This window comes from Amblyomma americanum, chromosome 5 (assembly GCF_052857255.1).
Source record: "Amblyomma americanum isolate KBUSLIRL-KWMA chromosome 5, ASM5285725v1, whole genome shotgun sequence".
NCBI lineage: Eukaryota > Metazoa > Arthropoda > Arachnida > Ixodida > Ixodidae > Amblyomma > Amblyomma americanum.
In genome coordinates, this window is record NC_135501.1 from 136,243,471 (window position 1) to 136,258,813 (window position 15,343).

A 15,343-nucleotide genomic window follows, 5' to 3' on the forward strand; every position below is an offset into this window, starting at 1 on the left:
CGGCGATGGGGAGCAAGATGGCACCTGCCTACGCCAATATATTCATTGCGGCACTTGAAACACAATTTCTGGACACTCAGCCTTCGAAGCCCCTCCTCTACAAACGCTTTCTGGACGATATCTTTCTCATCTGGCCTCACGACGAAGCTAGCCTATTAACATTTATAGGAAACTACAACAATATTCATCGATCGATATCGTTCACCCACAGCATTTCCAAAACATCTATAAACTTCTTGAATGTAACAATACAGAAAAAAGGAAACGTGTTTAAGACAACGTTCTACATAAAGCCCACCGACCGCCCGCAGTATCTACATTTTAAGAGCAGCCACTCGCACCACTGCAAGACGAGCATACCTTACTAGCGCAGGCGCATAGATACTGACGGATATGCTCCGAGCTCGATGATTTTCACCGTCATGCTGAACAACTAAAGACAAATCTTTTACTGGAAGAATATTCCGCTTCCATCGTGGAGGACGCTATTCTGAAAGCTCTCGTTCTAGACAGAAATAAAATACTGAGTTCCCAAAACTTCCAGCAAGGTGAAAGGCAAACCAACCTCGTTCTCACGCATTCATCAAACATGCCACGCGTGAACAATATCCTCTCAAAACATTTTAACATTATCCAGCAAAGCAGTCACCTGTCCCGCATTTTTAGGCAGCCACCAAGAGCGGTATACCGGCGCAGCAGGAACCTCAAGGATATTTTAGTTAAATCCAGAACATCGCCCAATGCTAACCCGAACCCCGGGTGTCAACCCTGCCGAAAACCACGCTGCAAGGTATGCTGTCACATGCTGACAACAAACATTGCAAAAGCTACCTTCTCTGACTTTACTTTCACAATCAAAGAAACTCTAAATTGCGACAGTGCAAATGTGGTCTACATGCATCACTGCGGTGTATGCGGCATGCAGTACATCGGCAAGACAGAAACTTCGTTCAGGTTGCGATTCAACAACCACAAGGCCCACATTCACACACTGCCAAACCTACCCTTTTCCAAGCACCTGTGTCTGCCACAACATGTAACATTCGAAAGCATCCGGGTCATCTTCCTACAGTCGGGTTTTCAAACAGGCCTCCAAAGAGAACAAATGGAATCGTATTTCATACACAAATTTCGGACATTAACCCACGGCGTCAATGAGAACTGGGGCAATTTTGCCTTCCTCAAAAACCATTCCAACTGAGAAAGAAGCTCCCGTCTGTTATTTTCCATTTGTTTTCCTTTAATCCTGCTCACCATGCCCCCCCCCCCCCCCCCCCACCCGCTTTTTTTCCCATGACGGTTCCCCTTTTTCCTCCTTGTCCTTCTGGCCCCCTTCTCGGAATTGTCAGCGGTGGGACACGCGGCGCAGGCGCCCTCTGACGAACGGCCGGTGGTTGTTGTCTAGAGGGGCTAGTTGCGGGGTCGGGTTCCCGCACAGCGTATGGACGACCGCTTTTCCGCCGCTGGGGCGACACGCCGCCGTCGTAACGGTCACCGGTGTTTTCCGTGTTTTGTTATTCTTTCCATTTGTGCTCGAACTTCTCGCTTCCGCAGAAGGAAACCTTCCTTGCTTAAACCCTCTCAGCCTCTGCTACTTGTCTCTCACCTCTGTAGTTAAACTTTTTTTTTCTAAATTGTTTCACAACCCTGCTCCTTTCCCCTTAGTGGACACCGACACACTTGTCTTCTACTCCGTGATGTGTGTGTGTGTGTTTTTCTCCGCAAAGAAAAGAAAGAGAGAGAGAGTGCCTCCTCTCCCTCTTCATTTAGCTCTGTAAATACGCAGATCTCTCTATTCATTCGACTTAACACCCTGATGAACGACGGTCCACCGTCTGAAACCGTTGGTGAATAAACGAAGATAACCGTACCAGTTGTGACCTTCTCGCTATATATATATATATATATATATATATATATATATATATTCGAATTTTTGCTGTGTGGGCTCTATGGGATGGAATACCTGTGGAGGGAGCAGGAAGTTGGTAATAGGTGGTGCTTATGGAGGGTACAGTTTGGCGGGCGGTAGATGGCGCTTCTGGACGGTGAAGGTGCGGGACATATCCGTCGGAGGTGGACGCTTTTCTGGGAGCTGCAGCGACTACGTCCGAAGCTAAGTGCTTTTGGTATTTGCGCTTGTATACATGCGTTCGGGCGGTAGTTTTAGACCGAGTTAAGGGTAGGGAGGCCAGCGGAGGTGTGTGAGAATAATTTTTGGCGGGCTTTTACGTTGCGCAGTGCCGAGGGCTATCTGCAAAGGAATTTTGGCGGGCTTTCACAAGGCTTAGTCGGCCGGACGATGGGTCGGCAAGCTGGGAAAGTTAAGGTGGACGGGGTCGGGGAGTTAGTACAGTGACAGGAGTGCGACCGTTGGTGTTATTTAGATGAGACTGGGTTCAGGAGCTTAGCCGAGGCGGATGAGGCTAGCTTCGCGTGTAAGATGTGTAAGCGGTTTGAGGACGCCGTTCATACGTTAAAAAGGGGAATGGGAAGCTGGGTTTAATGCACTCAGCGCGGACCTGAAGGTAGAAAGAGAGGCACGGATTAAGCTGGAAGCTCAGGTCGCCGATTTGATTAAAAAGGAGGAGAATAATGCCGCCCTGTTGAAGCGAATTGTGGGCGAGATTAAAGAAGAGCGGGAAAAGCGGACCCAGCTAGAAAAACAGGTTGAAGCGCTCAGGTCGCGGCCGGCTGGGCACCCCAGTTCGGAGAAGTGTCAGGTGGAGGACGAGGCTCGTCGATCCTACAGTGCTGTAGCGCATCGAGCATTGAGTGAGAACAATGAGAAAGAGATGAAAGAGGTTAAAGCGGGCATGGAGACTCGCGACAATAGCGTACAGCGGCAGGAGAGTCAGTTAGAGCGATCCGGAGGCCAACAGATGGAGTTAGGAAGCGAACGGTTAGGGCGCAGGAGGGTTCTGGTGGTCGGGGACTCGAACGTAGCGAGGGTTGAGGGAGGCGTTCTGACGGCAGTGAAGGCAGACAGGCGGGTGCAGGTGGAGGCCCAGTCGGGGAAGTGCATGGTGGATGCAATGGCCAAAGCCCGGGAGGTGATGGTGGGCAGCATGGATGGCGAACACCTTGTCGTTATCCATGCTGGTCTCAATGATGTGCTGAAGGGGAGGAGCCAGAATCTCGAGAAGCAGAAGTGGGGATGCGTAGGCTTAGAGAGGCCTCTGAGAGTGTGCATGTGACCATATGCACAATCCCAGAGGTCCAGAGGCAGGCTCGTGGAACGAAAAGGAGGGTCGCTGAGGCTAACCGTGTAATTAGGCTATTGAGTCGGCGACTAAGATACGGGGTGATGGAAGTCAACAGGGAAGTGTACGAGGTTAGGCCCCACCCTTTTGCACAGGATGGCATCCACTGCGGTGGTGCCACTGGCAAGAGGGTGGGTAGTAGGATAGGTCGCCAGGCAACAGCTTTCTTGGGGGGACCCAGAGCTCTGAAGGAACCAGTGTAGAGAAGGAAGGATTAAGATCAAAGGGACAATGGAACCATAGGGGAAGAAAGAGATGCAAGCGTCAGGGCCAAGTTAATTCAAATATAGGTTTCATTAACATGCAAGGTGGCAGGAACAGACTGAAATGGGAGGAAACAGAAGAACAGTTAAGGCACGAGGAATTAATGGTATATGGTTTAGTGGAAACACATCTTAGAGACATGGTGGTGGTGGTGGTGGTAAAAACATTTATTAATTATAGAGAGAGGTGTTGGGGTCCGTGACCTGAAGGGTCACGCCCTTACAACCACTAGGTGGGGATGCCTAGTCAGGCACCCCATTGGCGGTTGCCACAGCCCGGGCACGCTGCGTTAAGGCACTTTGGGCCTGGAGGGTGCAGCAGCCGGACAGGGTCGCCTCCCAGTCCTCTCGGGTGGGGTTTGGGATAGGGGGTAGCGATGGGTTCTGCTGGCAGGCCCACACCATGTGGTAGGTGTCCGACACCTCCCCACAGTGTGAGCACCGCCCGTCGAATTGAGGATTGAAATGCTTGAGAGTTGCCGGGCACAGCATCGTGTTAGTGAGCAGGCGCAGGAGTACCCGCTCGTTGGCCTTCCCCAGCCCTTTGCAAAGAGTGGGAAGAGTTTGGTGGGTGGATTTGTAGTAATCGCATATTTCTTTAAAAGTGTAAACCGGATTGAAATCGGAGTCCTGGTCATCGTCGGGTCCCGAGGGAAACGCCCGGAGAGAGAGCGCGCGGGCGGCGGCATCGGCTGCTTCGTTTCCGTGGAGGCCTTGGTGACATGGAGCAACCACCCTGTAACCCAGACTACACATGGGAATATTGCAATAGAACAGAGGGCAGCAGAAAGGGAGGTGGAATTGGAGCATTCATTCATAAAAGTATGAATTTTCAAAGGGTTAGGCTGGGATGCAAAGAACATTTATGGCTAAAAGGAACAGTGGCAGGCAAGCAAACACTCCTTGGCTTTGTATACCTGTGGACAGGGGCTAATGCCAAAGAGGAAAACAGGAAAATGTTAGAATGTTAGAATGTATTGCAAGCGACATTGATGAGCAAGGAGGACAGGGCGAGATAATTATATTAGGCGACATGAATGCACACATAGAAGACCTGGATGGGTACATGGATTCGACAGGAAGCATGCTGCAGGACATGTGTGACAGGCATGATTTAGTTGTATGCAACAGCACCGAGAAGTGTGAAGGGCTCATAACATGGGAGGCGGGGAGTCTGCACTCGACGATAGATTATGCACTAATGTCACAGAGGATGTATAACAGATTAGGGGTAATGAGCATAGATGAAGATGGTTCCAGGAGTCTAGGTAGTGACCACAAGCGTATCAAGTTGGGCTTCAGAAGAAAAAGCAATGTAGGACTGAAGCCAGATGAACAATCAGGGGGGAATTTTTACTCAGAAAAGCAATTGGAAGCAGCAGCCAAACAAATCGAGAAAGTAATTTTTGATGATAGTGAAACAGAATGGACTTATACCAAATTAACTCGATTACTGGAGCTAGAGCTAGCTAAGGTGCGAGCAAAGCTAAAAGGGAAAAGATGCAAACCCAAGAGTTGGTGGGATGAGGAGGATAATGGTTGCCAAGAACGAATAGAAAATGTTATTTTGTGCGAAGTAATGCAGCCGGTGTTGTTTTGCACGCCGATCGTTTTACTGCAGGAACTTTACGATTGTGGGCAGCAGCTTAGCGCTGCTATCGGGAGCTTATGCACGCGTTTTTTTTTATTCCCCTTCCGTGGAGCGAGCTACGAAGGAAACATTTCGTGACTTCGGGCAGCAATGAGGCAAGCTTGCGCTTTTGGGCATGAACATCGTGGACCGCCGTCGGCTTGTATTGAATGTTTCCAAGCAGGACGAATCCTACACCTGACAGTGTCACAGGTACGTAAGTTCATTGTATAATTTCACAAGCTAAATCGGATACATTTTATTTAGTATGCAATCGGATACCGCGCGTTCTCGACTCTGCCATACGACTTTGTCCGCCGTATGCAGGACACACTGTGACGGCCGTGTGCGCACCGGTGTTTGGCCGTGATCGTAAGACGATCTGTGCACAGCAGGCCTAGAAACCAACTTCGATGGCCATTTTGCGCACTTAATCTTGTGGAAGGCCAATATGAGAGTTGTGTTCCTTTTACCCCTTTCTCTTCCTTGATGTCAGCCCGAAGGGGAAAGGTAGAAGTTGTTGGATGCCGACGTCTTGAGGTTCTAAACTTGCTCAGTCACATTACTCGTGGAACTTCAGGAAGTAAACTGTTTAATAACACATAAAAATAGTTAAGACAGAACGGAAGGTACAACAAGGAGAACAACTATGTACATAGTGATTGATCCGCAGAGTGACCAGACGAAATCAACCCCCGGTCCCACCAAAACGTCTTCTTTTAATCCCTAAGTCCCCGCCCTCAGTGGGGACACCAACCAATTAGGTCAAAACACAAGCACGCATCCAATCAAGGACCGGGGAAAGGAAAACACATCCAATAAAACACATGGGAGAGGAAAACACATTGAAAAAGAGACAGAGGAGCGTAAAACACGCCCAATCAAAGATTGGGGAGAGGGGACAGGTCATTGTCACGAATACTAACAATTCCCCTCTCGGATCACTCCATCCTCCCCCGCGGGGCGGCATGATTACTCGCTTAAAGAGCATGCGAGGGCCGCACAGATCGTCGAAAGCCGTGCCACTTAAGGCGTCATCGCTCCCCAATTCTTCCTGATGCCCCACGTGTACAGGAAGTGCCTGGCAGTCATATGGAGCTGATAAGCGCTCACAGTGGACATGAGGAACGCGTCTTCGAAATTGCCGCCTAGCCACACACTGAACGACCGCCGCCCGGGTAATGGCCTTGGGCAGCGTCGCCGCGGTAGGGATGAAAGGCAACGCGCCTTCGTTGCTGCTTCTCGGAGCGGGCTGCGAACAATGGGGCCCAGCCAAGCTGGGTCGTCTGCGCACCCCAAACTCCCCTCCGTCGCCGTCCGCTTGACTCGTTAGTTCCATGTGGAGTCAAAAGGAAATGGATCACAGCGTACGCACTCTTGTCCACATACAGGCGGCGTTCCGTACGTGATTACTTGAGGCTCCGGATGTGTCCAAGCCAGCCGCGCACGACACCTCCCACCAAGTGTGCTGCATAACATCTTGGAATGAAGCACACACAGAAAACCGAAACAGACCAACGTGCCGCGGGCCCGGAGCCGAAGAAGCACCATCTGCCGCTGCCGAACCGTATGCGTTGCCAAAGCCTCAGGGTACACCTCCATACATGACATAACTCCAGGCCCCGGATACCCCCACGCCTCTAGTTGGCAGCTACGAGTCGCGACATTGCATCGGCATTAGCGTTTTGCTCCCCCTTTTTGTGCTCGACCCGGATATCGAATCTCTGCAGAGCGAGTGCCCAGCGTGTCAGCTTGGCGCTGTGCGGACTACTCAGAGTCAAATATTTGAGCGGGTTATGGTCCGTTATGACCCTAATTTGTGCGCCACACAACCAGACTTCAAGTCGCCCTAATGCCCAAATGATGGCATAAGCCTCCTTCTCGATAGTCGCCCAGCGGGTCTGAGCCGGGCTTAGCTTTTTGCTCAGAAAAGCGATAGGCTGCTCGCGGCCCTCGTCATCGCACTGGGCAAGGCAGGCACCCACCGCGTAGTCCGAAGCATCGGTTGCGAGCACGAACTCCTTACTTGGGTCAGGCGCATGAAGTGAGGATGCGCTCTTCAAGCAAGCTTTCACCTCATCAAAAGCTTTCTGCGCCTCGTCATCCCATGGGAGCCGCTGCGGTGTCCGCCTGTTAGTCAAGCTCGTCAGTGGGAGCACGACGCGAGAATAGTCGGGGACATATTGTCGGTAATAGTTAGCTAAGCCCAGAAAGCTTCTGAGCTCCTTTTTTGTTTGGGGCCTCGGCATCTCGTCTATTGCCTTGACCTTTCCTGGATTAGCGCTGTGCTTCCCCGACCCAACCACATGGCCCAAAAATTCGACTTCTCGTCTCGCGAAATGACATTTGCCTGCGTTCACGGTGAACCCGGCGGCTGCGATCGAAGCGAGCACCGCCCGAACGTGCCTCAAATGCTCCTCCCAGGTGTCTGAATAAATCGCGAGGTCATCTATGTAGGCGCATGCGTACTCGCGGTGCGGTGCTAGTACCTGGTTTATGACCCTCTGAAATGTCGAACTCGCATTTCGAAGGCCGAAGGGCATGACCCTCCATGCGTACTGCCCCACCGGAGTGACGAATGCCGTGAGGGCCTGTGCCTGCTCGTCAAGGGATATTTGCCAATAGCCTCTCAGCATGTCTATTAGGCTGATGAAGTTGGCCTTCGCTACTCGGAACAGCAGCTCGGACGGTAGGCTCATCGGAAAGGCGTCCTGCTCGGTTATCGCATTCAACTTCCGATAATCGCAGCACAGGCGCAGCCCCCGATCTTTTTTAGCGACGCAAACCACTGGGTGAGCATGAGGACTCTCAACGGGATATATTAGTCCCCACTCCAGGAGCTCATCTACTTGCCTCTCCACTTCCTTCCGATACGCCATCGGGACCTTGTACGCATGGCCAGCCCGTGGCTGAGCACCCTCCTTTAGCACGATTTTGTGCGCTCCTAGCGTGCATTTGCCGGGCCTACTGCTGAAAACCTGGCCATTCTCCTCGATCAGTGCCTCTAGATCTCGGCGCTGCGCTTCGTTCAAATGTTCGAGAGCACCCGGCGGCAGCGCGTCGCCTGGCACTGAGCGCATGGGGAACGTGGGCACGTCGCCGAACTCCGCGTCGCCCTCGAATATCACCCCTACTACATTCACCCGTGCGTGGTATGCTCTGAGCTTGTTTGCGTGGACAGTCCGACATGCGCCATTGTCGAGCTTGATCAGATAACTGTACGGGCGCGTCTTCCGCATTACCGTCACAGGCCCCGTCCACTTGGACATCAACTTTCCCTCGCCATCCCTTTCAAGCAACAACACCTGCTGCCCATCTGTGAAGTGTTTATCGACAGCGCGCAAGTTGTATTGTCCAGTGTACCTGCGTAGCGCTACCGTGCTGTTGTTACTAGCATTTGCGTTTGCCTCGGCCAGCTTCTCGCGCAAAGCTGACAGGTACTCTGCCGCCGGCGTTGCCAAAGAATCTGGTACTGCCCAGTCTCCCGTCCAAGTTTTTTGGAGAATGGATAGCGGTCCGGTCGGTATTCTGCCATACATTAACTCAAACGGCGACTGCCCGGTCGTCTCATTAGGGACCTCTCTGTAAGCCCAGAGCAAGAATGGCACAAGCCTATCCCAGTCACGTCCGTGCTCCTGAATAATCTGGAATAGCATGGATTTGAATGTTCCATTCCAGCGCTCGACCAGACCGTTGCTTTGAGGGTGGTCCGGCGTGGAAAACCTCGGAGAGGCGCCCAATTTTCTGAGAAGCTCTTGTGTAAGCTTTGCGGTAAAATTTGTGCCCTGGTCACAGCACACTGTTTCAGGGACTCCCAGGCACGCGAATACTTGCAGAAGAGCGTCACACGTGGCCCTAGCGGTCAGCGCTTTTAAACACACGACTTCGGGCCAACGCGTGTTCATGTCCACTACACAAAGTGCATAGCGGTGCCCTCGAGCTGACGGTGGTTCTATCGGTCCTATGCAGTCGATGTTTACCACTTGGAATGCGGCCTCTGGTCTAGCGATCGGCGCGATCGGCACTCGATCTGCTGTGCGTGCACGCGACTTCACCTGACATGAGTGGCATGAGCGGCAGTACTGCTTCACGTCGCGTGTGACCCCGGGCCAGAAGAATGAAGCCTTTATCCGCTGAAGCGTCTTCCGCTCGCCGAGATGACCTGCCCACACTGAGTCGTGCGCCATTTTTAACACCTCTGCGCGTCGCTCGGTTGGGAGGACAAGCTGAGTACATGGATGCCCAGCAACAGGCTCCTGGTGGAACAAAAGCTCGTCCCGGACCGCCATGCCGTGTGTTCCCTCTCTAGCCTGAGCCCACGCTTCCTGGAGTGATTCGTCTCCAATCTGCGCCTCGCGAAACCGTTGCCGCGTCGTCTGTGCCACCGCGGTTTCCCCTTCGCTGCAACCTGCTGCCACCGCGCCCGCTAGAACCTCGTCAACCCGCTTCTCCCTCTCTTCGATTTCTTCGTCAGAACCCTCGGCTTCTCCCTGTTCTTGCGCCTGGACACGATCGCTCAGAAGCTGCTCATAGTCTTCGGGAGTGATTAACGCGCTTATCCCAGTTATAAGCTCGTCTGTGACTGCACACAGTATGCCCCGCTCCGACGGGTCAAATGATACTCGGGGTGCTCCCTGAGTTGTTACTAGGGGAACGTACGCCAGCTCCGCGACAACCTGCTTTCCGAAAGCCCCGGTGAGTTTTATTGTTGCCCCCGCGCATTCATATCGCGGCACGAGCGACCTGCGGATGACCGTGATGTCGGCCCCTGAGTCAATGCGCGCACTTATAGCGTTCCCGCTACTCAACAAAGTTACCTCTCCGGCGCTGACCTTCTCCTCCGCGGGCTGCCTTTCCACTGAGCCGTGCAGTCTCCCTGTCATGCAAGGGGACCGATATTCGGGCGATTACTGATTTCTGGTCTGCGCGTCCGCCCCCCATGTCTGGCTTTTCCGCGGTTTGTCTTTTCGGGCAAAATCTTGCGATGTGCCCATGCCCGTGGCAATGGAAACACTGTCCACGTCCCCGGGGCCGCGTGTTGTTTGGTCGGGACTGGGTTCCGTCGCGCTGTGTTACCTCGACTGCCTCGTTCGTCGCCACCGCCGCGCTCGCTGCTTTCCCGACCTTATATCTTCGGCTTTCGTCGTGGTTTTCGGCCAGCGTGACTATCTCACTAGGTTTTAGGAACCCTGGCTTATCATTTAGAGCAACGTGCGCTCTCGCCTCTGCACTGAGGGCTTCCTTTAGTCGGTCCGCGACGGCTAGCAGTTTGAACTCCTCTAACGAAGTTACCTGACAGCTGTTTAAATAGTATTCCAGGTAGTTCTGCAGGCGTACCGCAAACTGCTCCCACGTCTCATTTGGGTTTTTGTTCGCGGATGAGTAAAGACGCTTGTATTCGGCGGCAGTGAGCCTCAAGCCGTCTAACACTTTAGCTTTCAGGAGTGCGTACTCGCTCCTTTCCTCTGCGGACAACCGCGTGAGTAGCATGCGTGCCCTCTCGCTTAGGTGTGGCAAAACTAGTCCAGCCCACCACTGGGTTGGAGCTTCGTATGACCCCAACGTGGCCTCTACGTCCTCGAACCACCCTGGTACCAGGGCTTCTTGAAGCGGCATCGGCGTGAGGACGCCTTTCATAAGGTTAGCAAATTTCAACCTTCTGTCCTCGTCCATTCTTCCGCTCGCTCCCGCGCTCTCACCAAGCCCACCCGCTGTTCCGCTCTGCTTAAGATTCAGCCTTGTATTTTCCAAAGCCAACCGCTCCTTTTCCACCGCTAGTTCAGCAATTCGTAATTGCACTTGCAACTCGGTCATTTGTTGCACCGGCGCGCTAACTGTCAGAGGGTACGTCGGACCCTCATTTGCCTGACCCGCGGCTGCCAACTCTCCGTTTCCTGCCCCGTTCTCCATCTCTTTCTGTTTAACACTGTCACTTCTCAAAACCCAAGGCTTTGGCATAAGCACAAGCCCGACAGGAACAGAAAGGTACTCGCCTGGCTACCGAAGCTCCGCTTTACGAGGCTGCCGGTGCCCCAGCATGGAAGACTGGCCCGGAAGTTGGTCGCTGCGCCGCACGGTCCCGGTTGGAACTCGTCTCCTTGATCCGCGTCGTCGTCGGCTCCTCCTGATCAACAGCGCCCTCCTTGACTCTGGTCACCTGGTTCCTTCAGCTGCCCGCTGACTTGGACCTTCAGCGTCACGTCGGCGTTGACCAGCTGTCACTCTTGAAATCTTCTCCTCTAGACGTGCCACGCTATAGCTCGTCCGCCGCCTTGTACTTCCGCCCTCCTTCAGTTGCCTCGAGTAGGAAGACGTCGCAATCCTGTCGACTGCGCCAGTTGTGTTCCTTTTACCCCTTTCTCTTCCTTGATGTCAGCCCGAAGGGGAAAGGTAGAAGTTGTTGGATGCCGACGTCTTGAGGTTCTAAACTTGCTCAGTCACATTACTCGTGGAACTTCAGGAAGTAAACTGTTTAATCACACATAAAAATAGTTAAGACAGAACGGAAGGTACAACAAGGAGAACAACTATGTACATAGTGATTGATCCGCAGAGTGACCAGACGAAATCAACCCCCGGTCCCACCAAAACGTCTTCTTTTAATCCCTAAGTCCCCGCCCTCAGTGGGGACACCAACCAATTAGGTCAAAACACAAGCACGCATCCAATCAAGGACCGGGGAAAGGAAAACACATCCAATAAAACACATGGGAGAGGAAAACACATTGAAAAAGAGACAGAGGAGCGTAAAACACGCCCAATCAAAGATTGGGGAGAGGGGACAGGTCATTGTCACGAATACTAACAATTCCCCTCTCGGATCACTCCATCCTCCCCCGCGGGGCGGCATGATTACTCGCTTAAAGAGCATGCGAGGGCCGCACAGATCGTCGAAAGCCGTGCCACTTAAGGCGTCATCGCTCCCCAATTCTTCCTGATGCCCCACGTGTACAGGAAGTGCCTGGCAGTCATATGGAGCTGATAAGCGCTCACAGTGGACATGAGGAACGCGTCTTCGAAATTGCCTCCTAGCCACACACTGAACGACCGCCGCCCGGGTAATGGCCTTGGGCAGCGTCGCCGCGGTAGGGATGAAAGGCAACGCGCCTTCGTTGCTGCTTCTCGGAGCGGGCTGCGAACAATGGGGCCCAGCCAAGCTGGCTCGTCTGCGCACCCCGAACTCCCCTCCGTCGCCGTCCGCTTGACTCGTTAGTTCCACGTGGCGTCAAAAGGAAATGGATCACAGCGTACGCACTCTTGTCCACATACAGGCGGCGTTCCGTACGTGATTACTTGAGGCTCCGGATGTGTCCAAGCCAGCCGCGCACGACAATGAGCCATTCGCGTGATTACAGCAGCGTATATGTACCTCTGTACACTGATAAGTGAGAGTTTGCTATTGCGATTTATGAACGCGGCTGTCCAGTGCGTTCATGAGCGGCTGCGCTTTCAAAATGATTTAAAGATTTGTTGCCTGTGTACTTCTGCACGCTGTTAATGAGCGAAAGTTTGTTACATTGCGATTTATGAACGCGGCTGTCTAGTGCGTTCATGAGCGGCTACTCCTCCCAGCTTATTTATTACTGCTTTTATTGACAGCGATCGTCGCGTTCTGCGAAAAAACAAATGCCAGGGGCCGATGTGACTCGAGGCGAGAGCGCGCTCACGTGCGCGGAGAAATCATGCGATTACCTGGTGCACGTGAGAACGTGGAATTCTCGCGTGACAAGTGTGCCTTCGCGTGCCACGAGCACGGAATAATCGCGTGTGCTGAGCAACAAGCGCGTACACGTGCACCCGCGTCAAGTGTGCAAGGCAAGAACGATCCATGCAGTGAACTCATATATTTTCGTAGCATCGCTAACACCGCGTGCACTTCGCCTAAATATCTTCTAAAACAGTGCCGAAAAGCACAAGCAAGGTGTACTTACCTCGCACACGCGGGTGTTTTGTGTAGGCTTGAAGTTCTCCCTGCCGATTCTGTGTAACGACGCAGAACGACGCTCGCGTTCATTTTTCACAGTCGGAATCGAGAAAAAAGTCTTTCCCGACTCGGTTCGTTTGCTGCATCCGAAGGCAGAACATCAGCCAGGCATATGATTTCCTTGCAGTCAAACGCGAGCGCGACAATCAAGAAACGTAGGAAACCTGCCCTCCCTGCGCTCTAACTCAGCCGGCCCGCCCGGCGCTTGGAAGGTCGAAAGTCCCCAAAGTCACGTGGTACGGTTGGGCCAATGAACGCGTCGGCGGCGAGGGGCAAACGAATGCGGTACTCTGAAATTTTTTCCAGTGACTCTAGTAAAGGTTGACTCACAATGGCGGGAAAGAACTAGAAAACTAACCAGTAAGTATGCCGGACACGAGGGCGGAGGAAGAACGAGCATTAAACGACAGGTTAATGTAAACTTGGAATAATTCAATGAAAAATAAGCATTGTGCAGAACTTTGTCGATACTGGAAAAGACAGATCAGGAAGGAAGCGTTCTATGATAACTCAAGAGGCAGTGCCTTACTCTTTGAAGGCAGATCTGTATTAAAAAAAGAAAACACATCGTACTCAAATGTGATGGTATCCATCCGCATGCCGATGCAGGCACAATCACTCTTCTTGAGGCCCTAGGGTTTAGAGATAACAATGGTCATGTAAATAAATCTGACGAGGAAGTTAGAAAAAAGCGATTGGAAGTTTGTTGGTTCAAAAGCAGAGAGGTGACAAAGTTAAAAGTGTAGGACGACGTATTTAAAGAAAATGGCGAATTTTAAAACAAATTTACAACACAATTAGACAAAAATAAGGAACAAAAAGCCGAACATGGCGGCAACTGCCACCACACCGTTTCAAAGGGGACGCTTCCAACTTCCATCCATCGATCCATCCTTTCGGTGGGCAGGTTTGCGGTCGGAAGGTGAACCGAGGGTTGCGATGGGTGTGTGTGCAGACCCCTAGCTGAGTGATGGGTGAGGAGGTGTTATTAATTAATTATTAATTGCTTTTTTCGGAAAGGAAATGGCGCAGTATCTGTCTCACATATCGGCGGACACCTGAACCGCGTCGTAAGGGAAGGGATAAAGGAGGGAGTGAAAGAAGAAAGAAAGAGAGGTTCCGTAGTGGAGGGCTCCGGAATAATTTCGACCACCTGGGGATCTTTAACGTGCCCTGACATCGCACAGCACACGGGTGCCTTAGCGTTTTGCCTCCATGAAAACGCAGCCGCCGCGGTCGGGTCCGTACCCGGGAACTCGGCATCAGTAGCCGAGCGCCCTAACCACTGAGCATTTTTTTGTCTTTATTGCCTGTTTCAACAGTTTACGACAGATCACAAACATGTTCTGCGCTACATTCTCACACATCAAGAGCGGACATGCGTTTCACTCACGTGAAAAAATCAAAACTGTTTCAAAGAACACAACTCTCCCATCAATTCGATAACTTCAAAACATAGCTCCTTGTACACTTCACGCAGCTTAAATACGTTGTCTTTGAAGTAATCTCGTACAGACCGCGCATCTTCATCGCAGTGTCGCACAGCCGTCCTGCTTCGCCAAGTACTGTGCAGGCCAAGGAGGAAAACTACATCGTATTTATAAGGATCCGGCTCAACGTCCAGGAATCGTATCCCATACGGCGTCAAGGGTGAGTGTTTCTTTATTATACGCTGGAGCGCATCCCAGCAATCAATAAATACGTGTTCTGTTGACTATGGTTTGTGACATAACAAGCAATCAGCACCCAATGGTTAAAACAATCCCTTCTCCACCATCCGACGTTTTAACCTGCGACGTACCAGTGTGCAACTTGAAGAAAAACGTGTTCACACCCGCTGGCACCACCATTTTCCTTACTCTTCTTAAAACATTTCCTTATTGGCGTCCACTATACAGAGATCGATATATTGGCTCAGGGAAGACACAGTCAATCAAATCTTTTAGCAATTTCTTACGCGTCACATTTCAAAGGTATTCTTAACTGAACCGAGCATTTACAAACCGGAAAGCAAAGACCACTTCTTTCAAAAATCTACTTGCACTGTATCGCATCCCGTCTGCAGTGGAAATAACATAGTTTGGCAAAGCCGATGAAAGCCTCACTTGAATAAAAGTCCGGTAGAAAGGGTCGCTTTGATCTCGAAGAAACATAAATCTTGACACCAGCTGCCTCAGGTACAAGTGTGTCAAAGAAAGACCCC

At 51.9% G+C, this 15,343-nt stretch overlaps 1 protein-coding gene across 1 annotated transcript in view; it reads left to right on the forward strand.

Annotated features, from left to right (window-relative positions):
- Positions 1–4,541: 4,541 nt before the first annotated feature.
- Positions 4,542–15,343, forward strand: part of LOC144132722 (uncharacterized) — a 28,342-nt gene continuing 17,540 nt past the window's right edge. Inside the window, exons 1-2 of the mRNA XM_077665330.1 lie at positions 4,542–5,369; positions 14,643–14,790. Of these exons, the coding sequence (XP_077521456.1) occupies positions 5,327–5,369; positions 14,643–14,790 (191 nt within the window). The 5' untranslated portion in view covers positions 4,542–5,326. The remainder of the gene's footprint in view (positions 5,370–14,642; positions 14,791–15,343) is intronic.